We start from the raw sequence: 27,787 nt of genomic DNA, 5'->3' as shown, positions 1-27,787 counted from the left end.
GTTCTATCCCGGAAATTCCACGAGAACGGGAACTATGCGAGTTTTTCTTTGAAACCGCGGGCGGAGCCGCCGGCGGAAAGCTAGTGTATAATATGTTAAGTGATTTTTTGAAGGTGTAACGTGACTACGTTGTAAGACGTGTTTGTGTGGGATGAGCACGTCGAGGTGTGTGTGCAGTGTGTAGCGGCCGCGGTGTGCGGGGCCCGCGGGACCGCTTGCCGGCTGGGGCCCGAGCACTGTTCTCAAGGAATTTCTGGAAATAATATAAATGTTTATTGACTTTTAGCAATGTATTAAAAGTAAAATAAAAAAATGTGTGCGTATACTAGTGTACACACGTAAGAAGTGAAACTTCTTCATGACCTTATTTAAAAAAAAAATAATTTACTATATGCAACTTTACAGAAATACGTCGAATCGCTCGTGGTAGGGATAAGAAAAAGATGGCGCGTAACGAAAAAATGTTGCACTAAATTTTTTTCCAACCCCGATAAAGAAGTTTCACTTCAAAAATAAGATTATGGATTAAATTTCTAATAGACAATTATATAAAAAAAATCGACAGAACTGATGCGATTTACTGATTTTATGTCTACACGTGATAATTTTATTACGAAAAGGGTTTTTTTTCGACAAATAATGTGCGAGAATGTGTAGCGAAGAATGTGTTTGTATAGAACCAATCATATCGCTTCATTTAGTTTGAAGTTTGAAGTGCTTAGCGTTTGAAACGATACTATTGGTTAATTACAAACACATCCTTGCACATTATTGGTGGAAACGCACCCTAACTCTAATTTTGACTGGGGTCCGTATTTTGTGTAAAAATAAATAAAAATAAAAAACATTTTAGTGCACACACAAAAAAAAAACAAAATCAAACAGAAATAATACACAAACAATGGAGCGGTACAAATAGGCGGCCTTATCGCTAAGAAGCGATATCTTCCAGGCAACCTTACTGTAATGTAATTTAGTTCAAATAATGGTTTAAACTTTTTTAGGTTAACGGCAAAAAAGCTTATCAATATTTAAAAAATTTTGCAAATAATTCGATCATGATTATTTAGATGATTTTTAAAATGTTTTTTTTTTTTCATATGCTTCGTTACCTCTTCAAACTTGATGACCTCGACGATTTCCGTGATCTTCTTCTCCAAGCTCTTAATGAACAGTCTCGCGTTGGTGACGTTGATGTTCAAGTTCTGGCCGAGGAGCTTGAGCAGCGGGAGTGATTCACATTCTGATGAACTGGGAACAAAGAAATAAATAAATAAGAGCGTGTCAGAAGTGAAACGTCTTTGGCAAGATTCAAAGATAACAAAATCGAACAGAATATTGCCATGACGCGACATTGAAATTTTACTCTAAACACATCTTATGAAGTTTCACTTCAAATACACCATCCATCATCTAAGCTGTATAGAAAAGAGTTAACTATCTAAAGAATTTACTCGATAAAAAAATCATTAAAAATTTTTTTTTATGATTTTTTTATCGAGAATTTAACAATTAAACTTTCAAATCAAGCTTTTTAATACTAACATAGTTCTGATGTCTTTTAGTTATCTTCTTCTCAGCGAGTGTGTTATTTATATTTTATTTGACTAAGTGTCTACAGGTAACTTGACTAAGTGTTACGTGTCTATTTGTTAGTGTAACACTAACCTGGCTAGTGAATGAACTTGCTGCAACAACGTATCGAGAACGGAACGAGTCTTTTCACACGAGTCCCGCATTTCCTGTCGAGTCTTTTGTTTCTCAGCGAGTGTGTTCCGAAGGGAATCGATACTGACTTGCTGTTTGTGCAATTTGGCTTGGTGTTTCGTGTGTTCCTCCTCTATTGAATAAGTGTGTTGTATTTATTAGATTTAACATACCTTTAGTAACATGAAAGTTGATATTTCGCGATTTGAATTCCAATAATGATCATTTTAGGAACTGAAAGCGTGCTTTATCAGTTTGAATGCCTGTTCCTCTAATTAACGAAATACTTTTATGTATAAAAAAACTATATGCGCCGGATATTTGAAATAAATTGCCTTATATTTATAATTGGGATCTACATTATAAAAAAAAACCTCATTATCAATGGTTCTAAGGTAAGAAATTCGTACCACATATGAATTTTTCAAGGTAAGTAAGTTTTAATCATACCAATATTCGCTCTAAGAGACTTGACATTGTCGCTCAAGTTCTTAAGTTCAGTGTTAACTTCGTTTATGTAGTTGAACAACGCGTAATTCTCCTCCTCGCGTCGCGTGAACTCTAATATCAGTTTGTCGACGTCATCTTCTTGCATGTACTCCTGAAATTTATTTTTTATATAAAGTATAAATTAAACAAGTTTAAAAGTGGAAAAAATGTCGACTGGTCAGAGGGAACGTGATAAAGTTCCAATTCCAAAGTGTGTTAGTGTGCGTGCGTAAGTGTGTGCATGAGTGCATGTATTAGTGTGCATACGTGATTATATTATGCGTGCGTAATTAGTTTTCATGCGTGTTTGTGAGCGTGTGTACTAACGCACACTAGTACGTGCATGAGTGCGTGTACGTATTTGAGTGGATATGTGAATGAGTGAGTGTGTGCGTGTATTTATTTGCATGCGTGTGTGCATATACTCCTGAAATACGTAAGTATGTGGGAGCGTGTGTTTATATGTGTATGTATACGTTCAAACCGTCCAGTATGCTGCAGTACCCTATCTCGGACATGCATAAGGCCGCGTGCCGCCATAATGTGCCCTTGTGTGATCTTATATGTGTTTTTTGTATGCTTGCATGAGTCTGTTTGCGTGTATGTGTGTATGTATACCTTCAGCCCGTCCAGTATGCTGCAGTACCCGCAGTACGCAGCCTTCCGCAGGTCCCTATCCCTGGCCCGCTTGGCAGCCGCTCGTCTGTAGCCCGCGGGACGACGAAATGCGCCCTTGTACTTGTATCTAAGTACATGTTTGTGCTTGTTTGTATGTGTCTGTGTTGTGTGTGTGTGTATATATACCTTCAAACCGTCCAGTATGCTACAGTACCCGCAGTAGGCAGCCCTCCTTAGGTCCCTATCCCTCGCCCGCTTGGCAGCTGCTCGTCTGTCGCCCGCGGGAAGACGAAATGCGCCCTTGTACTTGTAAGTACATGTTTGTGCTTGTTTGTATGTGTCTGTGTTGTGTGTGTGTGTGTGTGTATATATATATTATATACCTTCAGCCCGTCCAGTATGCTGCAGTACCCACAGTACGCAGCTCTCCGCAGGTCCCTATCCCTCGCGCGCTTGGCAGCCGCGCTCGTGTGTTCTTGTATCTAATATCTATGTCCATGTTTGTGTTTGTGTGTGTGTGTTTGTGTTTGCGTGTGTGTATGTATACCTTCAGCCCGTCCAGTATGCTACAGTACCCGCAGTAGGCAGCCCTCCTTAGGTCCCTATCCCTCGCCCGCTTGGCAGCTGCTCGTCTGTCGCCCGCGGGCCGACGCAAAGCACCCTTGCTGCGGAGGAATTGCTCTAGTTTCGCGCTGTATTCGAGCTGACGGTGGAGTTCACGGACTTCCTGGTAACCACAGATAATATACTAGTAAATTAAACTCAAAAATTATATCACTCGTTACACAGTACATATTAGACAGACTTTTTCATCGGACAATATGAGCGAGATGATCTAGTGGTTTATTTTTTTTAAGCTATACAATAGCGGGGCTTTATGCGCGGGGACCGAATCGAGAAATTCCGTAACGAAAAAACCTCACGCTCCCCACTCCGACGGGCGGAGGTGTGGCTTGAAAGCATAGCATGCAATAGCTTTACCGCGGCAGTCCCCGAGTGACACACGTTGGTTTTTTTTCTACAAAATGTATCTTGTCTGCGGAAGTTCCGGAAGAACATTATAGTGTCATGATTTAATGTTAGAGAAGAAACTGACATGCGAGACAGAGTTATTACAGTTCGGAAGTCAGAGCCGCTTTTGTCTAACTCAAAAATTTAAACTTTAAAAGAATACATTTTTATGTAATTTATCATGAAGTTTATTCTATACCAAACAGTGCCTCCGATAGTCCACAGCTGCCTTTTCCTTCAACGCTTCCAGTTTAGCACACCACTCTTCACGCTGCTCATATGTGGATATGGTGCCCTCCACCAGCTCGAGCACTAGGGCTTTGCCCTCTACAAGGCGACGGACTTGGCCCTTCCAGACTGTGTTGAAGAACTGCCTGGAATTTACTTTATATTTATTTATAATGGAATAGTTACATTTGAAATGTTCAAATTATGGCCATAGACAACAATTTTGCCAACTACGTCTTAGCATCGATTTTCAGTCTGTTTTCACCAATAGATGGCGAAGTTAAAGAAAACAAAAATAAGTTTTAGAGGTGGGCGCAGTAGTGAGCGAAAAGCTAGTATGTAACAACAAATAATTACATTTATTTCAAAACATAAACATAATAATGAATGAACGAAAGACCGAACGTATAAATGAACGAAACCAAGATTTTTGTTCTTTTTTACATAGGATAATACAGTAAAACCCGTTAAGAAGATTTTCCAGGGACCCAACCAAAAACGCGTCTTAAGCGGGAAAGCGTAATATGCGGGAAATAAAAAACGGACTTGCTACATACATATTATGTATTAATATTTATTGTGGTTTTTCGGATGTATGTATATAATTGTACATTTAAACATCATGTACGTTATACAAAATGTCGTGTATTACTATCACGTTATTATAATATACAGTGTGGAAATATTCGATGGGCCCTGGAGGGAAAGTACTTGAAATAAGGTAGAAGAGGTAATTAACGCCCGCCTAACAAAAATCTAATTTTTTATTTATTAAAACTACTTTAAAGCACATAAACAGACGACGAGAAGGTTTGATATTTCTTTCTAAACCGAAAAATACCAATTAAAACGTGAAACTATTTATGTTTCATGACATAAAGACATCTTTTTAAAAACCTTTTCTTGGGCGTTTATAGAAATACTGTGTTAAATAGCGCCCGTTTATGAAAGAAAATTGTGTATGCCTAAAATACGTTCTTATAGAATTTCTGCTAAGTAAAATATAAAAAGCACGTTATAAAATTTCTTTATTAAAAATAAAAGAAGTTCAAGAAAGAAAATTTAGTATTAAAACTATAAAATTCGTAACTCACATAAAGTGACTTGTTTCTTCAAGTTGTAACGATTTTATACTTTTTTATTTTAGTTTAACTAATCAACGTTAATATTAGTAATCTTCTACCATACTTTAAACAAAAAAAAAACTAATTTAACGCCCCAAGGTCCGTTTACTGGGCGTTATTACGCAACTGGGCGTTATTGACATTTTTTTTAAATTTTGAAGTAATTAAGTAAATCATTTTGAAAATATTTACAGAATATGAAGTGTGGTTATGTATATTACTGCCAAAGTATAAAATAATCCAAGAAATAAATCAAAAACAACTGAAAACTTATAGTTTCGTTAGAAGAAATTTTTATAACAGCCAGTGCACGTCTAACGCTCTTGAAACGAAAGCTGCTACTGGCAAAGATGGCGACTCCAGACTTACGCAACCGCGCTAGGCGCGTTCCTATTGGTGCAATTCATTTGTGCGTGAGGTACGATGCGGGTCTATTGAATATAAGTGGGTTTTTTGAAGTTCGGGCGTTATTTAACAGAGGGCGTTAATTGACACACCTACCTTACTAATGATAGCAAATTTTGCTGAAAGGAAACATTCCTTTATTTTTAAAAATAATTATAACTGCTTTCAAAGATTTTGAAAAATCATTTGCATCGACCGGGAATCGAACTAACCGAAACTAATTTTTGTCGTCGTCCCTTTGTTTTTAAAGAAAGGTTACACCGCGTCTTAAATCATTAACTGCTGATAATGCCTGGGCGTGTGCATTACCACTTTGAGCCTCTTCTTGTGTGTTATTCACACTCTCAATAAGATCTTCAATAGATTGAATTTCTTATGATGGTACATTATCATCAATGAATATCCAGGAAAGCACTGCAGTCATCGCGTCAGTTCAGTCAGTCGGGTTTGAGTCGGCCGCTGTCGCAGGAGTAATATGTGTTGGCCGTTAGAGCGTATTAAACGGGATGACGATCGTATTAAGCGTTAAATAATGTATGAAAACATGTCTCAAGTTGCAGGGACTGATGCAAAATGGCGTATTATACGAGAAATCGTATTAAGCGTGATCGTATTAAACGGGTTCTACTGTATATGTAACTAGGTAATATAAAAGGCAATTCAAAAGTCAAAACTCACCGATCGCACAATAACCGGTCAATGTGCAGGCGCATACTATAGTTTTCGCTGTTAACAGAATTGAACTTCGTCATGGCTGTATTGAGACGGTTTTCTAGTTGGCTCACTATGGTCTCATTGTTTACTGTGTCATATGCCTGAAGTATACAAAGATAAAGATTATGGCTAAAAAATCACCCCCTGTACTACGGAAAGAGAGGGGATTGCAACTCTCGATTTTTTCCCCTTGTCGCTTGATTTTTGTACGGCGTTGCAGAATAATGGATTAAAAGCAGTATTGAAATAGTATGACACAGATGCCGTACAAAATGAAATGACCAAAATTACCCCGGTAATTGTCAGAAAATAAAAAAAAAATCCGACTTTGTGGCGCACCATTTTTGTACGGCACTGTGCGTTTTCTTATTATTTTTAATGGATCTATCGGTGGTAAGAATGCCGTACAAAAATATGTGACCAAAATGTACTCTAGCTGTACTTTCGAATTCTCATCTGAACTCAGTTTACAAGTGACGGCATAGTGCTGAGTCTTATTATTTTATGCTCTTAAATCGTTCTAGATAGGTCACCTGGTGGTTCAAATCACCCATAACTTTTTCAACATGGGCCTGTAGTCTATGAACGAACCATTGTTCGTTATAAAGGCAAAAAAATAAATGGTTTTGCATACGTCTAATTTAGGAAAATATTACCTTCTCCGATCCTTTCGACCTCAACTTCTTAATTTCCTTCTGCACTTGCTTCAAAAGGAAGTCCAATTCATTGATATTGGCGCGATATTCCTTAACCTCCGAAAAGTGTATCTCGTGATCCTTCAAAAGTGACAGCAGCTTTTCCCGCGTTTTTGCATTCTCCAGAACGTTCGATGTGCTTTTCGTCAACTGTCATGAAGTTTTTTTTTTTCAATAAAGTGTATAATGAGTACTTAAATATAGTTTTATTTAAACTCTCTTATGAAATTTAAATTATTCATCTAACCTAGGTTATGTTATAAAATATAAATAGAAGTTTTGTATGAAAATATCGTAGATGTAGGTAGACTATTAAAGATAGGTATCGTAGATGTAGGTAGATAAATAAAAACTATTTTTTTTTCAATTCGGTCTAGAAAATTCAAAAAAATTTTAAGTAAGTACATAAACTGCTCAAGTAATATTTTTTGTAAGTTTCATACCTACCTATATACTTTTCAACAAAACTAAAAATCATTACAATCTTTTCAATCGTTTTTGAGGTATGAATGGTGTAACTAATTTGAATATCATATTAATATTATATTCAATTGATTACTCTAAGTTGGAATATACTACAATTACATAAAAATAAGATATTCTCTTACGCAAAGACAAACCTTATAGATTTTTTTATATAATAAATTAAAAATTAATGTGGGTAGGTTTATAAATAAGAAAGCCAATAGTAAATAAATAATTTATTATAAAATATAAAAAAAAATTAAATTCATATAAATGCAACAATTTCTCACCACTTACACTTTTCTTTGATTGACAATCTTTTAAAGATAATATTATAAGATTGTATCATATAATTTTTCAGGACATTAACCTACTCTGTGTACAAGTTTCCTCTGAAGAACTGAAAGATAAATAATGATTAGTCATTGTATAAAACTAACAGAATAGAACGGAATTAAAAAATTTAATATGTAGAATAATCCTTTAATTTAATATTCTCTTATATTTTAAAATATTGATTCATTAGTTCTACATCTAAGTCTTGTTGGTCTTAGTGTGATGATATGTATATATGCCTATAGCCTTCCTTGATAAATGGGCTATCTAACATTGAAAGAATTTTTGAAATCGGACAAGTAGTTCCTGAGATTAGCGCATTCAAACAAACAAACTCTTCAGCTTTATAATATTAGTATAGATTAGTTTTTATTATAAATTTTAAAAACATTGATGCAAGATAAAATATGCAAATGTATGACTTAATAATTAATTGAATAAATACATTATAGTTTACAAAAAAAATTTCCTTACCTGTGCAATTCTTTTACGATCGCGTTTCAAATTATACCGTGCCATTTCATGATCCTTCGGCAGAGCTTGAGAGAAATCTATTAACCAGCATTTATTATCCCACCATAATATATTATTTTCATTTAAATCTCCGTGCACCAAGTCCCCTTCAAAATACAACTTATCTATAGCTTCAAGCACACATGAATATATGTACTGCCATTTTTCTGTAGGTACTACTAACTCGGCTAGAGACGGGGCTCGTTTTTCATCGCCAATAAAGGACATGAATACACAATGTGATTTGTGACATATTGGTGATGGAGCGTTTATTCCTATCTCTTGCATTTTAACTAACATATCATATTCAGTCTTCGCCCATTTTCTAACAATTTGCCGAGTATTTTTATTAACAAAGATCTCCTCTAATTTACAATCTGGTTTCACATATGGTTCAGATGATATTGTATCTTGAAGCTTGGTTTTAAATACTTTTATTGCACAATGATTTAGTCCTTTGGTAGGAGAATTAAAATTTGCATGTAGAATTAAGGACTCGCTTCCATGATAAATTACTTGGTCTATATTTTTTAACATTCCACTGTTGATACATTTTCTTAATAACAGTCTTGTGTATTGCTCTTCAATTATTAGTTTTGCAATATGTCTTTCTTTATTACAATGAAACCACCAAAACGGTTTATCTTTGAATTTATCAGAATTTAGTACTTTTATATACGCACACTTGATTGTATCCAGATTTTCTGGAAATTGCACAATTTTGTTATCATTTTTGAAGTCTGTTTTTGTTGTATTTTTGCTTAGTTTAGGGCAAGCAAATTCTTTCAATTGTCCATCTATCACATCCCAGTGTTTGTCTGTTTGAATATCTTCATCATATGACAATAAGTTTTCTATATCTTGGCTCTCCTCAATATTAATTGTGCCTGTTTGTAAGTCAACTCTGTCGAATCCTTGATTAACTTCGTGATTCACATTAAGACGGTCCAACAAAGTATCTTGTGTGGCTTGCAATGATTTACCCTTTGTCATAACAATGTTAATGTTCTCGCGGTAAAATCGTAACACTAGAATTATTACTTCTGAATTACAACCGGCGATATCCACACTATTTATTATTGTCAACTTTATTACGAGAGTATATAAATAATTTGCAACTTTGAAGTGGTTTGTGCTAACTACTTACTAATACTGCGCGCTATCATTTGTATTACACATATTTATACGGGCGTCTATATTGCGTAATTGAAACGAAATTTTGGTGTATCGGCAGAATTATTGCACAATATTGCTGATTACGTAGGGTGAAAATTTATTAAAAAAATTAAGTTCGCCGCTTCTGGAAACTGAGTTTGAACCACAGTTTGAACCATTTTAGAATATCTTGGTATATTACTTCAATTTCATCGGTTGCACAATTAAGATATAATGATTAATCAATATAATAAAATCATTATTATTTTGTAGGTAAACAAATAGGTACATAATATTTTGAAAATAGACAAAGACACTGACGTATAGGATATAGACAGTGACGTTAACACAGATATCACAAGAATTTTGAATCATGGCGGGAATCTAAGTTCCCGAAGTGTATTCCTGTGTGATTCCTGTGGTATTCACATTTCGGGAACTTCGATTCCTGCCATAATTTTTTAGTTTTAATTTTTCAAAAATTCAAACAAAAAAATAGCAAAATATTAAATAAAATATAATACGTTCAAAAAAGTCGTGTTACACAACTTTTAACTCAAAAACGACTATGTAGTCAGGATTTTTAATGATTTTCGGTTTAATGCATTTGCAATACCGAATTATAAATGCGGTAGCCAGAGAGAACAGCTAGTTTAGACTGCAATATACCTTTAGCTGCATCATGATTTTATCTAGATCGGCGGTCAGCGACTGTATAATGTTCCTTTGCACTCTAAGGGTAGGCTTCACACTGCTCATTACATTAGCACGGTCGACCTCCATAACCCTAAACTAGAAATAAGTACATAAATAAATGTATATTGTAGGAAAAATAAAAAATACATACTTACTTACGAGAAAACAATGTATAGCAAAGTTCCCGATAAAGAATAAAGATAATTTAGCTATGTTCGAGATTCGAGAGTCCGTAGTTTTATCGTCAAATCGCAGCAAACGAACAAAAATCCATCAAATTATTACTTTTTAATTGATATTAGCTTAGAAAATGCTCTGGCAAAAGAACGATGAAATCATTTAAAAGTTTTCAACTTCATTTGTCATCACAATGTTATGAAAACATGCATATTAGTCCTTCAACACGCAGAAATTAGCATTATTGTTTTTTTAAGAAAACTAGTAACCGAGTTTTATGTGTAATTATCACGCATTCATGTAAGCACTCATGACATGATTTATTATTTTTTGATTTAGTGGTTTTAAATCTTTGTACTTAATCCTATTTGAACGTTGCATATTATAGTGTTTAGCAGCTTTACATAAAACTTCCCGCGTGGAATACAGGGCGCAAGATCTGAACCGTCGAGAAATAAAGCCATGCCGCTGGGCCTGGACCTTATCTTTTAAAGTATTTGTGAAGAATATAAAAAAATTGCAAAATATTATTCTATCTACTTAATGTTATTTGATAGCCTCTACTGCGCCGATCCGTGTTTAGTTGTATAGTGAAACAGAAATATTAAAATGTTTATTATAATTTATAATGCACGATGTAGGACTAAATAATGTATTACCGTGTACATACAATTTTTATACTTTATTTTATTTTTATTTTTAAGTTTTAGAATTTACAGAAAAAAAGAACAAGTTCTTTTGAGGAAGGTAATTACAATTAGGTACACGTACCTACAAATAATTAACAACGAACATTTAAAAATATCGAGAAGTTAGTTTAGCCCTCAGAGCAATAAACCTATTGCTCTTAGGTTTAGCCCCATTGCTTATCCAAGAACATAAATTTTTTCTAAGTTCTAACAGTCCCTAAAAATGCTAGAACATATTATTATTATTGTTAATTAAATACCTGTCTTTGTAGTTTAGATAATTCGTCTTCCGCCATTTTCTCCATCTCCATATCATCGCTTGGTCCGGACATTTTGATGTTCTATTCCAAATTTAAAATATTTCCTTATTTTTTTATTCTGAATTTAACTAAACCGGTTATTCTGCGAGGCATTAGTGAAGTTAGATCAATGATGCTAAGCAACAAACTTTGTTTGTTTATCCACACAGATAGATAGAACTAAGGCTTGATGATCGGAATGAATTTAATTACCTATTTCTTTATTAATCATAAAAAAACATATTTGATTTGAATAAATTGACTACTAGCCCGTCCCCGTAATGAATTATTTAAAAGTTTAATTATTATAAGATGATCTCCAGACGAGTTACGAGGCTTATATACAACTGTTAAACTAATATAGATATATAAATTATTAAATGTCTGCCATTGAGATATACATATGGAGACGACACCGCCTACATCACTTATGTTCCGCTCAACATACGCCATATGGCGTAACTGCACGCTCATTTTTTATTTGTTTTAAAGTGAAACGCATCAAATATGCCTTCGTGTGTGTTACGATATTGCACAAATAATACAAATATTTGGGGGGTATCGTTACTCGCGTCCGTAGGCTTTAACTCTAGAGACCCTACACGTGCTCCCCGGGTAGTGCCAAATGAGTAACCGAATTATACTGGTGGAAGACAATTTGTCCCGGCTAGTCACCACCCATCTGTCAAAGCCATGCCGCCAAACGCTCGCCGTGTTCCGGGATGATGGCAGATGAAGCCCATGTAATTGAGTAAAATAAGTATGAACAGTTGCTTTGCATTGGAGAACCGAATCTGCCGCCTTCGTGTTGCTGTCCTGAATATCCTAGTCTTGGAGACTAGCGGGATCCGAAGAAACGGTTCACCGCTGGCCGACCGCAGGTTGTAGGGGGCCCAAGTAACGAATTAGCCAGTCGTGAAAGGCTGCCCCGCCGCCTGTGCATAATCCTGGATTGGCTCCAACGTGCCGATTGGCGATCGGAAGAGAGGACCCGTTGGCGAAATTCAGGGGGTTTCGGGCGTCCCCGCAGTCTCCAGGCTAGGTTTATTTTTTGGGTATTAACATGTTGGTGATAGGTGGTTCCATATGCATAGCCTCGTTCAACTTCTATTTTTGCTCCCTGTCTAATCACTCTAAACTAATAAATAAGATGAAAAAGTTGCATAAAGGAAATCGGTATTCACAGCGGCTGCACTTCCTCTCTCTTAAGGTGCACCTCTCCAATATTCGAGGCTTGCACTCTAATCTCACACCGGTCCACCATCATCTTGAGACTGAAAAGCCGCACCTTTTATTCCTAACAGAGACGCAAATCCGATGTCCTGATGACACGTCATATCTCGGGTACCCTGGTTACTTGCTTGAACATAACTTTCATCCGAAAGCTGGTACCTGTGTATATGTTCGTGATGACATCTGCACTCTGCGACTCCGCGACCTTGAAGAGCCAAGTTTCTCTATGTTGTGGATCATGGCTGATACGGGTATGGACTTAATAGTTTATGCTTGTGTATACCGTTCGCACAAAGGTGATCAGGAGACTACGAGACTTTTTAATTATCTCAGTGAAGTAGCAGATGTGGTACAAACTAGATATCCGAGCGCTGAACTTGTCTTTCTGGGGGATTTTAATGCCTGCCATTCTGAATGGTTATTCCCGTTCCAAAAGACAGACCATGCTGGGAAAGAGGCTTTTAATTTTGCAACTTCTTTAAACCTTTCTCAACTGGTTGATGATGCAACTCGTGTTCCAGACATTGACGGCCATACTGCCAACTGTCTCGACCTTTTGCTAACCACTGAGCCAGACCGCCACGTGATCTCTATCTCCGCTCCACTGGGGACATCTGATCATTGTCTGGTGAAGTCTCTGTCATCATTCACTCCTCCAGATCCATCGTTGAAAGGAACCAGGAGAGTATGGCGCTATAAATCAGCGGACTGGGATGAGATGCGGCATTTTTTTGCATCTTATCCTTGGCTACAAGTGTGCTTTTCTACCGCAGACCCATCGAGCTGTGCGGATAATGTTGTTGATGTGATCCAACAGGCTATGGAATATTTTATACCTTTTACTGATATTCGCATCAACGACAAAGCTAGACCTTGGTTCAATGCCCAATGCAAAGCCGCATTGGCTAATAAGCAAGCTGCTTTCCAAGCCTGGGTCGACGCTCGAATTCGTAAAGCTCATGATATTTGCGATAAAAAGAAAGCCTTTAACAAAGCCTCTAAAGCCTGCAAGAAGATGCAAAAGAGAGCCCGTTTCGCTCATGTGCGGCATATTGGAAGCAAGCTTGCTTCTTATCCTGCAGGAAGCAAAGCTTTTTGGTCCTTAGCCAAAGCGGTTGAGTCGAACTTTTGTCGTCCCACTCTACCTCCGTTGCTGAGACCCGATGGTTCATTGGCCCACAATGCAAAAGACAAGGCGGATGTATTTGCTCAACTGTTTGCCAACAATTCTCGTCTTGATCCACCTAATAATATCGACCCACCGACTCTTCAACATTGTGGCGTTCATATGCCTGACATCCGCATCACAAACAAGGAAGTCCTTAAAACGTTGCTTAACCTTGACGAGAATAAAGCCAATGGACCCGATGGGATACCAGCCGTTGTCTTAAAAACTTGCGCCCCTGAACTTTCTCCTATTCTAACACGTTTGTTTCGCCTCTCGTTGAAGACTGGAATTGTTCCTAAGAGTTGGAAGCTTGCTAACGTTCAACCCGTTCCTAAGAAGGGCAGTCGGTCAGATCCTACTAACTATCGTCCGATTTCAATAACCTCCATACTCTGCAAGACTATGGAGCGTATATTGAACAATCGGCTCCTCATGCACCTTGAAACCAACGATCTGCTAGATGACCGCCAATACGGCTTTCGACGTAATAGATCAACTGGCGATCTTTTGGTGCATGTGACTCATCTTTTAGGAGAAGCCGTTGAGGAATTCGGGGAGGCCCTTGCGGTCTCTTTGGATATCTCAAAGGCTTTCGATAGGGTTTGGCACGATAGCCTCTTAAACAAGCTCCCCTCTTATGGAATTCCAAGAGTCCTTTGCACTTGGATCGCTGACTTTCTGCGAGACCGGTCTATACGAGTTGTTGTTGATGGATGCTCCTCCGAGCCAATGTCGATCAATGCCGGCGTTCCGCAGGGGTCCGTTCTCTCGGCAACACTGTTTCTTCTGCACATTAACGACATGATTGCTCCCAACATGTTTAGTTATGCAGATGACAGCACTATTGTCGAGAGATACAAATCCAGTGCCCGTGCTTCAAAGGTTGAAATTGAATGTCTTCGGGAGGAAATGATCGATCGCTTAAACCTTACACTTCAGGCTGTGTCCGATTGGGGCGATGCCAATCTTGTAGGGTTTAATGCAGCGAAAACTCAAGCGTGTTTGTTTTCCGCAAAACGGAGTTCTATATCAACTACTCCGACCTTCCGAAATGTGCCACTAGTAATAGCCGACTGTCTAGAGTTGCTAGGTGTCTCCCTTTCGTCTACACTCAACTTTGGGCAGTTTATTGAATCCAAGGCCCATCTGGCCGCAAAAAAGCTCGGAATTCTGAACAAGGTCAAGCAGTACTTCACACCGGGACAGCTTCTTAACCTTTACCATGCTCAAGTCCGTTCGTGTGTGGAGTACTGCAGTCACTTGTGGGCTGGCGCCGCTAAATGCCACCTAGGGGCTTTGGATTCAATTGAAAGACGTGCCAAACGTATCATCAACAACCCTTCCTTAGTCGAAGCTCGGCTCTTGAGTCTTGAGCATCGTCGTGAGGTGGCATGTCTTTCGGTGTTCTACAGATTACATTTCGGAGAATGTGCGTATGGATTACACAATTTAATTCCTCCATCCCCATTTCTTAATCGTACCTCGAGGCGCTCTGAAGGATATCATCCTTTTATTGTGGATATCCCCAATATTCGAACTCGCCGCTTCGAGTCTTCCTTCATCCTAAAAACAGCTAAGCAATGGAATTCACTCCCTGACACCATTTTTCCTAAACAATACAACTTGGACCTCTTCAAAGCTAGGGTGAATAGGCTCCTTCTAGGCAGACGTGCAACCAAGTAGGCCACATCGCCGCTTCCCATCAGGTGGGATTGTGGCCAAACCTCTGCCTATTGTTAATAAAAAAAAAAAAAAAAAAAAATAATAATACGGAAAAGTGCAAAGGAATAACTTTTCATCGGTATGTACCTAGATAACTAGATAATAATTTTTCAAACTTAGTTAGAGCAAAAAAATGGCGCACAGATTTTGTTCGTGGTGTCTCCTCCATACGTAGTAATATTATCTCAATGATGTCTGCATATATTTCATACAATACAATTTTAGATTTATTTAAAGTACATTCAGACCCTAGAAAAACAATCTTCATTAAACCATACAATATACCTATTAGGAATCTAGGAATGACATAGGGAATGACGGATGACCATCAGTGTTGAACCGAGTTTTTACAGTGACTAGCTGTTGTACTCGAGGTACTTTTACTTAGGGTTTTTCTAAAATATTACAACTAAGTATTTAAAACTGTTTTATATAATAAATGTACCCATTAGTGTCGTTAGTTTACGTATAATAGATAGTATGAGCAGTATGAGTAAGCTTAAAAGCTACAAAGGTCCTTTCAACCATGCAATACTGAGTTCTGACTTCGGACTCTATTATGCATACCTAGCTGACTTTATAAAAAACTAACGATAAAACTTGTTAGCAAATGATACATAATATCTCGTTTTTTCAGATATCTATACTCGCGAATGTGAGATATGATCTCAAATTCTCAATCATCACTTCCTACTCCAAAGAAATAATTTTGTTAGGTACGCCAATTCTTTCAAGTTTCAACTGCCCCGTGCCCGTAGTCTGCTGCCTGCTGGCCGCTCACTCTGAGTTCACCTTGATTGTATTGTATAGCTATCCTTATTACTCTTATTGCAGACGTACCGGTGCGATATCGCCTTCTCGTTTTCGCACACGTGTTCTTTTGTCAAAGATAAGATTACGCATATGTACCTGGGAATGGTAATAGGTTAATGCCTACGGGGTTGTTGCATTTAAGAGGTTTTAGATTTTGTCGAATATATAATATATATTTTTTTGTATAATTAATATTGAGTTGACTAGTGCGTAGTAGCACAGACTAATAATAATATACTACGTATACAAGGAGTAGTGCATTTTAATACACTAATAAATACTACTTTTCTATGAAAATATTATTGTAATTATTTTTTTTACAATGGTTTGTAATATTACAACTGTGAATTAATTACCTACACTACCGGTTATGTTACAGTATTAATAATATTATCTACCTACTAAATAATCATTAAGAGCATTGGTAGTAACGAATACCTATTCATTAATTCGTCATTCAAAATATTAGGAGTGCATTAGTATGAGTTTCTATTTCAAACAATATCAATTCATTAAAATGTTATTAACTAGTCATTAATAGATTTTGAAGGCAATGATTTGTCTTCATAGTAGTTTACAGTTTACACATTTTGAAAGGTCTACGCCACTTAATCTATGCCGTTCAGGCTTGTAACGCTTCGAAGGTTTTGCTTCGCTTTGTTGTGTCGCAGTCGTCGTCGCGGTAACTGCGTCGCCGACGCGTATAACGTTACTCGTTTCGTGATCATATCAAGTGCAGTGCTACACGGAAATGATACGCTAGTGAACGTAAAAACACATTATAATGGCATTAAAAAAGGATTTCGACATCCCTGTAAGTGTGTTCAAGCAAATAAAGTTACCAAAATCAGTGAAAATACAAAAGGCGTTCGAGAAACTGTTCAAAAAGAATAACTATACCAAAATAGTGCAGAGTTAAATCGCTATTTGTATCTATTTAGTGTAGTTAAATAAATGGCCGGTGAAGTTAGTGAATTTCGTAGAAGTAGTACACCGAAATTTATCGATACGGAGACAGAGTTTGTTGGTAGAGGGATAGTTAAACCGAGAAGTAGAAGCAAGAGTGGTAATAGATTGGTTAATACGTTGAGTGTGTCGGATGATAGTTTTTACAAGGATTTAGAGGACTACGTGCAAGAGATGTCCAGTTCAAGGGATACTACAATGGAAGGGGACGACGTCTGGACGCAGTTACAGCAAAAGGAGTCCGACCTGCTCCTAGCAGCGGAGTTGGGTAAAGCGCTCCTGGAAAAGAATGAAGAACTTAAAAAGGAACAAGAGAAAGCCGCCGAGGAGTTCTCCAAAAAACTTGAGGTATATTTTGCGTTCTTATTTGAATCGTATTGTACGATTTTATGATATCATACCTACGAACGTTGCAATTTGGACCATTTTCGTAACTCGTTTTTTACAAATGTGTGATTTATACGTTTGGCGAATTCGTTTTTCGTAAACTTGTTTTTTGTTACTCTTAATCGCGCAAACACAACTAGCCAATTGAGATTAAGTTTGCTAAAATAGGTACACTTTGTTTAACTATGTTTTTAACATTACCTACCTAGGTAGAGGTAGCCAGGTAGGTACCTTGTATTTGAAAACAATAACAATTAAACATCAATTATCAATTTGTAATTTAACTTTTAATACCGATTAAGATGTTTAAGCTGATTCAAGTTAGAATATAAAGGGGTGTTAAGCAAATATGGTAAAAATGGAAGTCCCACTTAAGAGTGGTCATCTCTCTGCCGCCGTCATCTGGGTTGAATCTGCTATTTGATAGAATGACTAGCGCCTTCATTGAATGACTTCGTCGATTAATAAGGCTATCTAACACTGAATTAACTTTCCAAGTGGGACCTGAAGTTCCTTCGATTAGCAAGTTCTCCCAAACAAACTGAACTTTATAGGTACCTACTACCTTGTACCTACCTACCTAATATTAGTATGGATTACTTGGTAGGTAGGTATATATACGTACCATTATTATTTTGTAGCATAAACTCAAATATAGGTACATACAATACATAATACCTGTTATATCGCATGTTTACGATAGCGATACCTTATCACGGAATCAATAAATGTGCAATACTTCATACCTACCTAGGTACTACAATTACAACGCAGTGTGCTTTCGTGTTTGTTTCATTCGTACTTGTAGGCTAGTATTATAATAGCTTACAAATAATATACCTAGTAGGTAGTTTACGAATAATAATACTTTTCCAACATAATATAGGGAGCCGACGTTCCTAGGGAGGACCACCTCTAAAATGGGCAAATGACAACATTTTCGTATCTTAGAAAAAAATAATCGATTGAATCTCGTCAATAAGTTAAAATTAGAGAAGTTGTAAAAAAATCTAAATGAGAATCTCCCTTTTTGAAACGTCGGTTAAAAAGCTGTGTGATTATCTAGACTTGTAGACCATAAATTATGTATTCACGAGGAATTCATGTTGTTTATTTTTATCACAGACTAGCGGTCCGCCCCGGCTTCGCCCGTGGTACATATTTACCTTTTCTCTACATAAGAACCATACTCGTACCTACTTCAAGGAATATAATAAAAAAAGAATTATCGACATCGGTCCACCCGTTCTCGAGTTATGCGCTTACCAACACATTTTGCGATTCATTTTTATATATAAGAAGATTAGGTACTAAATAGTTTTTTTTACTCCCACGCAAAAACTGCTAATTAGGTCTGCATATAATTCTTCATAAACAGAGATTATCGTCCGGATTAGAACCTACTGCCTACACAGGTTTTAAAACTAAACCGATTGTGTTGCTGTATTTACTTCGCTTGCATTAATAAAGGTTCTAAAAGGTTAAAAAAAACGTAAAAAACCCATGAAATTATTTTATTGTGAACGATCCTTGATAGTTACGTGTTAATTTGAATTAATTCTGTCTGTTTAAAGTGGGCCAAAATCGAGTCTAGATGACATACAAACATACAGGTGATGCTAATAAAAGAATGTATAAATGAAATAGGATGTAACTTCAAGTTGATATCCAATAAGACTGGACCGAAACTGGTGAAACGAGTGTGCCGTTATGATGATTCAGATACCAATCCGGCTTCCGCGCCTCATTGTCTCGTGGGTCTGGGTTACTGTCCTCGTATCGATTTTGGAATAAGAAATAAAGAGCATGAAAAAGAATTAAACATAAGTTTATGTACATAGAAACAAATTAGAACAAACATGTTTTTGAAAAAAACATACCTACTCGCTCTATTTTTGCAAAATAGCTTTTTAAAAGCTTTCGTTAGGAATATATTAACTAGGTATTTTCTCTTTATTATAAAGTAGAAAAGTAGAGATAAAACATCTATCTGTGAAGTTTGTTTTGGAATCTAAAAGATTACATGTAAAGAAAACGTATGATAAGTTGGAATGGGTTTACAAAACCCCTCAAGATAAGTTAGGTACATCGGTATCTTTGAAGCTGTTTCGTTTCGATATATTTCACATTATTGACGGTTAAAAATAAAATACTTTGCCATAATGCCACGGTAATACCACGCGTTCGGAGAAAAAAGACCTAGTTATTACAGACAAAAAGAAAAAAAAAGATCATCAATTCTGGAAAGTTCCAACAACTTCTCATTAAGAACTAATCTACACTAATATTATAAAGAGGAAAACTTTGTTTGTTTGTTTGATTGTAACGAATAGGCTCATAAACTACTGGACCGATTTTAAAAATTCTTTCACCATTCGAAAGCTACATTATCCACGAGTAACATAGGCTAGGTTTTATCCCGGAAATCCCACGGGAACGGGAGAACTATGCGGGTTTTTCTTTGAAAACGCGGGGGAAGCCGCAGGCGGAAAGCTAGTAAGATATAAATTAAGAAGACCAAGTATTTGTTTTTCACATAAATATATATTGAAGTATGTAAGAGCATGGAGCATGCGGCAGTGACCTAAAAATCTAGATTATGTATCCCGCGGCTAGACGACCTCCATCTTGTTTTTTGTACATAACGTATTGAAATTTTTTGATTATAGGTATTTTTTTTGTGTAACTAATGTGTAAAAACTATGGGCGGTGTAAATCTAGATTTATGAAAAAATCTTCTGTTGTCGTAATTCGTAAATAATCTGATTAGAGATTTATTCCACCCATTTACAAACAAAAAAAATTCTCTCCATAATATTATGTACAGTAAAATTAAAAAACTGCTGAATTTTAGTTAGTTGAACGAGAATACTCAGGAACTAGTGATCGAATTGAAAATGTATTTTATGTTGTATTCCCTTTATCGAGGAAGGCCATAAACTAAAGTCATCACGCTACGTCCAATAAGATCGGAGTAGCAATGAAAAACGTTCAAAAATATTGTTGAGATCGGACATAGTTAGTTAGCTAGTTTTCCACGTTTTATGAGATTTCTGATCATATTAAATTAGGTATCTAAGGCCTAAGCTATCATAGCTAGTCCAGCTAAATTAGTAGTCTCCTTGTATGCACTATAACTACACTTTCCTTACCTCCAATGGGATTCGAACCCACTTATTAAGCCAGCGTTGCGCCAGTGGCTGGAATATAAAATAGAAATGAATCACTCTTAAGTAAGCCGGTCACGCTTACGACACTTAGGCTGTTTGGGTACGAGCGGTTTGCAAGCGTTTTATCTATGAGATGGAGTGCTAAAACTATGACCTAAAATAACTAACTGACCTGTGCCCATTTTGTTGAACGTAATTTTACAAATATAAAATGAGTAGGTACGTTCGATAATATGACTTTTTTCAAAACTCTTTCAGATAAAAATCTTTACTATATCATATTATGGAAAAGACAACTTACTTATATACCTTTTCCTAACAAAATCATAGCAACAAGTGATGGGTATGAAATGTGTCTGTATGAAGAGCGGTACATAGAATAGAGATATGCTGTGAATTTATTTGTATATGAAATAATAATATAGCTTCGTTAGTAAAAAGCCTTACTGAGTCATACCGCTTAAGGTCTTTCCACCGTCTTGAATATTAGAAAATTTATTTATCCAATTTTAAAAACTTTACTGGTTTGCTCTAGTTTGGAAAATAAATTGTACATTCATATCGCTATTTATTCAATCATATTATATTTTTACGTGTCTTTAAAAATAAAAATATATCGATTAACAGTAAATAATAGTGATGCATAGTCTTAATTCATAAAAAAATCAAAGAAAAATAACACATTTTGTCAAAAATGGGTATAAATATTAAATACCAGCAAAAAACAAGTTTTACATATTAATAGTTAAGTTCTTGCTTAATTTTAAATAAACACTCGAATAAAAGCATTTATTCGCGTAATGATATTTTTAAAAGCACTATAGAAGCAAATTCGTGAGAGCGGCCCGAGGTCACGACCTCGTTTCGGTTTTAGCCAGTGTCGTGGTTCTTTTATTTTTGTTTTGTAAAACTTTGCTTAATTAAATAAATACCATCTGATAGTGAAGTTTACATTAATGTTATAAATCCATACTAATATTATAAATGCGAAAGTAACTCTGTCTGTCTGTCTGTTACTCAATCACGCCTTAACAACTGAACCAATTTGCATGAAATTTGGTATAAGTAGAGATATTTTGATACCCGAGAAAGGACATAGGCTACTTTTTACCCCGGGAAATAGGATAGGTTTTATCTTGGAAATCCCACGGGAACGGGGACTATGCGGGTTTTTCTTTGACTGCGCGGGCGGAGCTGCGGGTGGAAAGCTAGTGGTTAATAAAATAAAAACTATATGATATTAATACTTTTACAATATGTAAACACCTTATACCACGTAATATGCACAACAAAGTGGTTTTCTCTGTCCATAGCTATGTAGGTATGCTTAAATTTTAAAACTTTTTGCACGCAACGGATTTTGATGCGGTTTTTTTAATAGATAAAGTTCTCGGGGAAGGTTTTAGCATAGGTTTTAGTGTATAATTTTGAGTTTATACAAAGCGGGCGAAGCTGCGGGCGTACTAAGACGTAAATATAGTTCTTATTGGCTTTATTGGGGCCTATTAAATGACCCTAGAGGTAAATTATTGTACATTATTTAGGTACCTACATCAGAATTAAAAGATTTATTATTTATCGATTATCGATTTTATTTCAGTACATACCTATGCTATTAATTACGTGTTCTGTTAATTATATTTCATTTTATCGTGTTAATCTAAAAATAATACTGATTGTGGTGTTTGTAATGTTATGAATCATAGTGTAAATTATTTGTAGGTAGGTAGGTATGTAAATGGGACTAGTGCATGAAATAAATAATTATATATTGAAAGGTGTTTGCCTTTAAGGTTTAACTTGTTGTTATTTATTAATTGCATAGGCTTGGGCCGTAAAAATTAAACTGTAGGTGCTTAATTCTAAGATACGTGTAGTATTTTTGTGTTAAAAAACCGGATTGACCGAATGTTATGAGGCATTTGGATCATCAGTCGAGTTTCTTGCCGGCTCTCTGCAGAAACTTTCCGAATCGGTATAAATATTAAATTATGTATTTTATTTGTTAAATGGGAGCTCTTATTGTTGAGAACAAGACTCTCTTTGGGTCATTGCGCTACTCTAGTATAAGTAATTGTATGTATGCATATTGACCATTCTAAAACGCTTCTGAACTATCTTTGAATGGGTAAATGCAGTTCGATAGTATAAGGCGTCTAAAGTACAAGCGAACGAGCAGGCGAGGATTATATATATACACAAGTGATAACTGCGTTAAAAACAACCGACTTCAAACTTGCACTTGCAAAATTTACAAATACCTACAGACAAAAATGCTCATAAAATAAAAACTACTGGGCCTATCCGAATAAAATTTTTATGGGACCAATTCGACACCATCCCGCATCGAACAAAAAAAGAATCACGTAAATCGGTTCAGAAACCTCGGAGTAATCGGTGTACATACATAAAAAAAAAAAAAAAAAAATATACCGGCCGAATTGATAACCTCCTCCTTTTTTTTGAAGTCGGTTAAAAATACAATGAAATATTTAGAGTATTATTAAAGTATCGCACCTGTCATGATAACCTTGTGTGTGATAACGGTTATCAGATCAAGTGGCCATATCGGAGCATGAAGCTGGCACGCAACTATGCATTCCTTGTCAATTTTTTTGGGAATGATTGTTGTTAAAGAGGAAATGAAAATGTTTCTAGAGATATGGTGTTAAGGGAAAAGTTTCAGGAATATTCTATTTATTAACAAATATGTATGTCAATTAAACCTATTTTTCTTTAGATGTTTATTGAAACTCGGCATTATTTTATCATATTATCAATTAGGTAGACTTAGATAATACAAAATAAAAGGAAGGTAGGTATTCTTCAGATATTGATTGAGAAGACTGCATTTAGATATTAGGTAATTTCTTATCTTGTTTGTTTGATGCTCTAGCAGTCAGCTAATATATATGTATACAAAATATATAAAAATAGATACAAAATTGAAAATATATAGGTAGCTGTTATTGCTGCAATATTGTTATGTATCTATATTCTATAATAACATAAATCTTATTAAAAATCATAATACCACAGACTAATAATAATATACTACGTATACAATCCGACAATTTAGACAAAATACAAGATGCAAGTGAGTATCCAAATTTTAAATCATAATTCAGCAGGGCAATCCACCCTGCGCACGCGCAGGCCGGACATGTATAATTACATACCTATATTGCGTGCACGGGAAGTATTTGATACACGGATGGACGGACGATGTTTTGTTAGTATAGTAGGTTTAGTTGTAGTGGTTATAAATAATCTATTATAATTGTTGATAGAACAAAAACAGTAAAATTAGGATTAAAAATTCTTATCGGAATCGGTTAAATATTGATAGCCATCTCAGTGGATTATGATGACGCATGTGCTAAATTGTATCACATAATATATGGCTTAGTTTTTTATACATAACTAGCGGTCCGCCCCGGCTTCGCCCGTGGTACATATTCACGTTTTCTTTACATAAGAACCATCCTCGTACTTCAAGGAATATAATAAAAAAAGAATTAAAGAAATCGGTTCAGCTGTTCTTAAGTTATGCGCTTACCAACACATTTTGGGATTCATTTTTATATTACAGACTAGCGGTCCGCCCCGGCTTCGCCCGTGGTACATATTCACGTTTTCTCTACATAAGAACCATCCTCGTACTTCAAGGAATATAATAAAAAAAGAATTATCGAAATCGGTTCAGCCGTTCTCGAGTTATGCGCTTACCAACACATTTTGGGATTCATTTTTTTATTATAGATTGATACTTGATAAGTAACAAGTAATAACATACACTGTCTTCTCACGATTAAACCAACTCCACTTTTTTACACCCTGATAAGGGCAAAGTAACGTTTGCTTAAATTTCTATTTAGATAGATTCAAGATTTTTGTTTTACATGTGTTTTATTAAAGATACATTAATAGTATGTACTTCATAATACATTGATAATTAATCAATGGAAATACAGGAAATGTTTCCTCTTCATAATCTTTTTTCTGTCTTTGTATTTTTGCAGTAATATAACTATTATTTGTTGTATAATTTATTTAAAATTCTACATAAAGCTAGATACAATATCCTTACTTTGTTTTTCTTTATTGAGTCACCCTTTTGTGTGCCTGTACCTCTTCACAGTATATTTATAATAATATAGACTAAGACAAAATATTCATCTTTATATTTTAACAAAGATGATGCATAAATGATTAGAAATTACAAAGTCAGTTTTTACATTGTAATAAAGGTAAAGGTACATTGATATTGTGATTGAACCGGTGGTCAGTCTTGACATGTCATAAAAGCAACAGTTTGGCCTGTTTGAAATAAATAATTCTGAATTTGAATCAATTAGTTTTAGACATTGTTTACTGTTACATTAGGGGTAATTAAGGAGTAGCTAATAATTTTGATGAGATGGTTTTAATCTCCTCCTTCATCAACTAGTCAAAATAAATTAATTATAATTTAACTATAGTTAGGTATAACTTTTTAGGGCAGATTTGTCCTACCTGATAGTTTTAAAATAAGCTTACTAAAAATCTACTAAAAATAATTACTAATAAGGACTGCTCTTTGTTGGACATCTGTGACTTCACTATTTAGATCTATAAAATTAGTATCTTCTGGTGGTAAATCTACTTCAGAAGAAAGTTCTTGCAAATTATTGTTCCTGCAAATGTTGTGTAACACAGCAGTGGCAATAATTACTGCTTGCGCTTTTGGTAAGGATAAGCGCAATGTAAGCGCCACTACAGGAAATCGTCGCTTCCAAACACCGAATGTTCTGAAATAAAGAAATAATATATTATGGTGAACTGCTTCACTACACACAAAATTTTGTGTAGCTCCTAACCTTACTAGCCTAGGTAGGTCCTATTATACTAAGATTGTGTTGGAGTCCATCAAATTAAACTATTGAATTAACTTTAGAATCCTAGGGATTAAAGTTGTTTATGAAATTACCTCTCTATGGTATTTCTAGTTCTTATGTGTGCTTCATTGTATCGCTGTTCTGCTTCATTAACAGGATTTAAAACAGGTGTTAATAAATAAGATCTATTTGGATAAGCACTGTCACCAAGCATCCAGCGGTTACCAAACAGACCTGCATCACATTGAGCTGTAAACAAGTAGACAATATTATATGTTTATAGATATTTACTAAGGTTTCTTACAACTTTTAAAAAGATAAATGAGTATAGTAAAAGTTAATGCATAACTGCACATTACACACCTCTAAGAACAGAGTTGTTGAAAATTGTGGCGTCATGTGTTGAACCTGGCCATCGAGCAACTACATTCATGAATCTTAGATCAGCATCACAGATTGCTTGCACATTTAAGGAAAAGTAACCCTTGCGATTTCTAAATTCTTCTCCTATTATTTGACCTGCATGTAACCATAATTTAGGTCAGTAATTAAATAATAACAAACTCAAATGTGTAATAAGCTATCAAAAACTTACATGGTGACTGAATACGTATATGAGTGCAATCAATTGCAGCAAGAACACGAGGAAACCGAGCAATTCTGTAAAATTTTTCTGCACTTTGTTGGTGAACAGCAATGTATTCATCATACAAGCTGGCGATTGCTGATGATATATCGCGTACAATTCGGCCTGCTGTTGATGTAGAGACTCCAACAAAGTCAGCTACAGAAATTAACATTGTGCCCAATGCGTAAAACCTCAATGTTAATAACAGTTGATGTAGTGGTGAAACCCCGTGATTCCTATAAAATAAAAACATTAAAGATGGATAATTAAGATCTATGAAAAATGATAACTTAATTTTTCTGAAGATTACATAGGTTGTGGTTGTGTGGTGTACCTACCTGGTGGAAGTTACACGGACTAAAGGCATCAATTGTGTTAACAGAGTATTCACTACAGTTTTAGATAATCTGAACCTGAAGGTGAACTCAGCATCATCCAGACTCTGCATATAGTTGACCCTTTTGATCCTGCGAGCACTAGCGCGTTGTCTCTCCTCATCAGCTTCGCTATCGGTTTCGGTATCCGAGTCCGATAACAGAGCAAGTAGCTCCATATCGCTATCATCACTATCGTCGCTAAATAATATATTTGCCATTTTTTTATGTTTCTGTACAATATACTTCAACAAGCTTGCGACAAACCGTACAATTTTAAGGATTGGTATCTGCGATTATTAACACCGATCGAAGTAAATGTCAAAATGGACGGATTGGTTATTGGCAAGCACAAACTGTCACTTTCGAACAGAGGCCAACCTTTAATCTGTGATCCGCCCTCCCAAAGATTGACTGATTTTTGAGATAGCAAACTCAATCCGGGGATCGCTTATTGGCATGATTTATGCGAAAAATGGATTGATATATCAATCAGAGATGGGCAAAACGGGATCAAGATTGATTATTAATTTCGGGCGTTAGTCAACTAGTAAACAAATATCTATAGTTTACACTATACGTCAATATACACTTGAAGAACAGTCATTTTTCAAACGCAGTCGGTTAAAAAACTTAACGGTTTCAGAGCGAAAGACGCGCGTTATTCCTCATAACGTTTGCCTTTTTCCTATTTTTATTTCTTTTGCAACTGAGAGCTTATAGTATATTATTTTTTGTCTTATTTTTATTAATTTATGTTAGACGTGTTTAAAAAGCGTTTCCTCAATTAAAATAACTATTAGCAAAGTACCAGGGCACCATAAGCCACCGACAGATGTCCCGTTGCTGCCAGCTGTTTCCTGAGCGTTTTTGTCCTGCACTAGTGGTTTGGGGTAAACTTCGTTGAGTTTTGGGTTCGATTATTACAAAATATGTTTGTATGCAAATTTTTAATACATTACATTACATTACTGGATGATTCACTGAAAGATTAGATTGATCTTTCCTTAGTCTTATTTGTTTTTAGTGGTAAAAATGATTTTCTGTTTTTAATAAATTGATAATTCCTCTTCGAAAGACGTTAGATTATGTATTGAAGGTACTGTTTTCTACAATTAAGGTAATTCT

The 27,787-nt window shown here is 35.7% G+C and overlaps 3 protein-coding genes across 3 annotated transcripts in view; 1 reads left to right on the top strand and 2 right to left on the bottom strand.

Annotated features, from left to right (window-relative positions):
- On the bottom strand, nt 1–11,359 carry LOC123700364 (coiled-coil domain-containing protein 63-like). The gene is made up of 10 exons (XM_045647559.1): nt 11,283–11,359; nt 10,130–10,252; nt 6,953–7,141; nt 6,261–6,397; nt 4,025–4,199; nt 3,362–3,541; nt 2,158–2,308; nt 1,669–1,840; nt 1,113–1,251; nt 1–253 (listed from the first exon to the last, which is right to left on the bottom strand). Exons 1-10 carry the CDS (start codon nt 11,352–11,354, stop codon nt 125–127), a joined length of 1,467 nt encoding a protein of 488 aa, XP_045503515.1. The 5' UTR covers nt 11,355–11,359; the 3' UTR covers nt 1–124.
- Nucleotides 11,360–16,919: 5,560 nt separating this feature from the next.
- Nucleotides 16,920–27,787, top strand: part of LOC123700363 (bicaudal D-related protein homolog) — a 101,064-nt gene continuing 90,196 nt past the window's right edge. Inside the window, exon 1 of the mRNA XM_045647558.1 lies at nt 16,920–17,571. Coding sequence (XP_045503514.1) covers nt 17,212–17,571 — 360 coding nt within the window. The 5' untranslated portion in view covers nt 16,920–17,211. The remainder of the gene's footprint in view (nt 17,572–27,787) is intronic.
- Nucleotides 25,020–27,163, bottom strand: LOC123700365 (putative nuclease HARBI1). Its single transcript, XM_045647560.1, has 5 exons — nt 26,624–27,163; nt 26,253–26,521; nt 26,021–26,176; nt 25,750–25,906; nt 25,020–25,570 (listed from the first exon to the last, which is right to left on the bottom strand). Exons 1-5 carry the CDS (start codon nt 26,878–26,880, stop codon nt 25,330–25,332), a joined length of 1,080 nt encoding a protein of 359 aa, XP_045503516.1. The 5' UTR covers nt 26,881–27,163; the 3' UTR covers nt 25,020–25,329.

Source organism: Colias croceus, chromosome 19, assembly GCF_905220415.1.
Source record: "Colias croceus chromosome 19, ilColCroc2.1".
In the NCBI taxonomy this organism is placed as follows: domain Eukaryota; kingdom Metazoa; phylum Arthropoda; class Insecta; order Lepidoptera; family Pieridae; genus Colias; species Colias croceus.
Note: the sequence above shows the minus strand (reverse complement) of the source record. Positions and strands in the feature narration are given on the sequence as shown.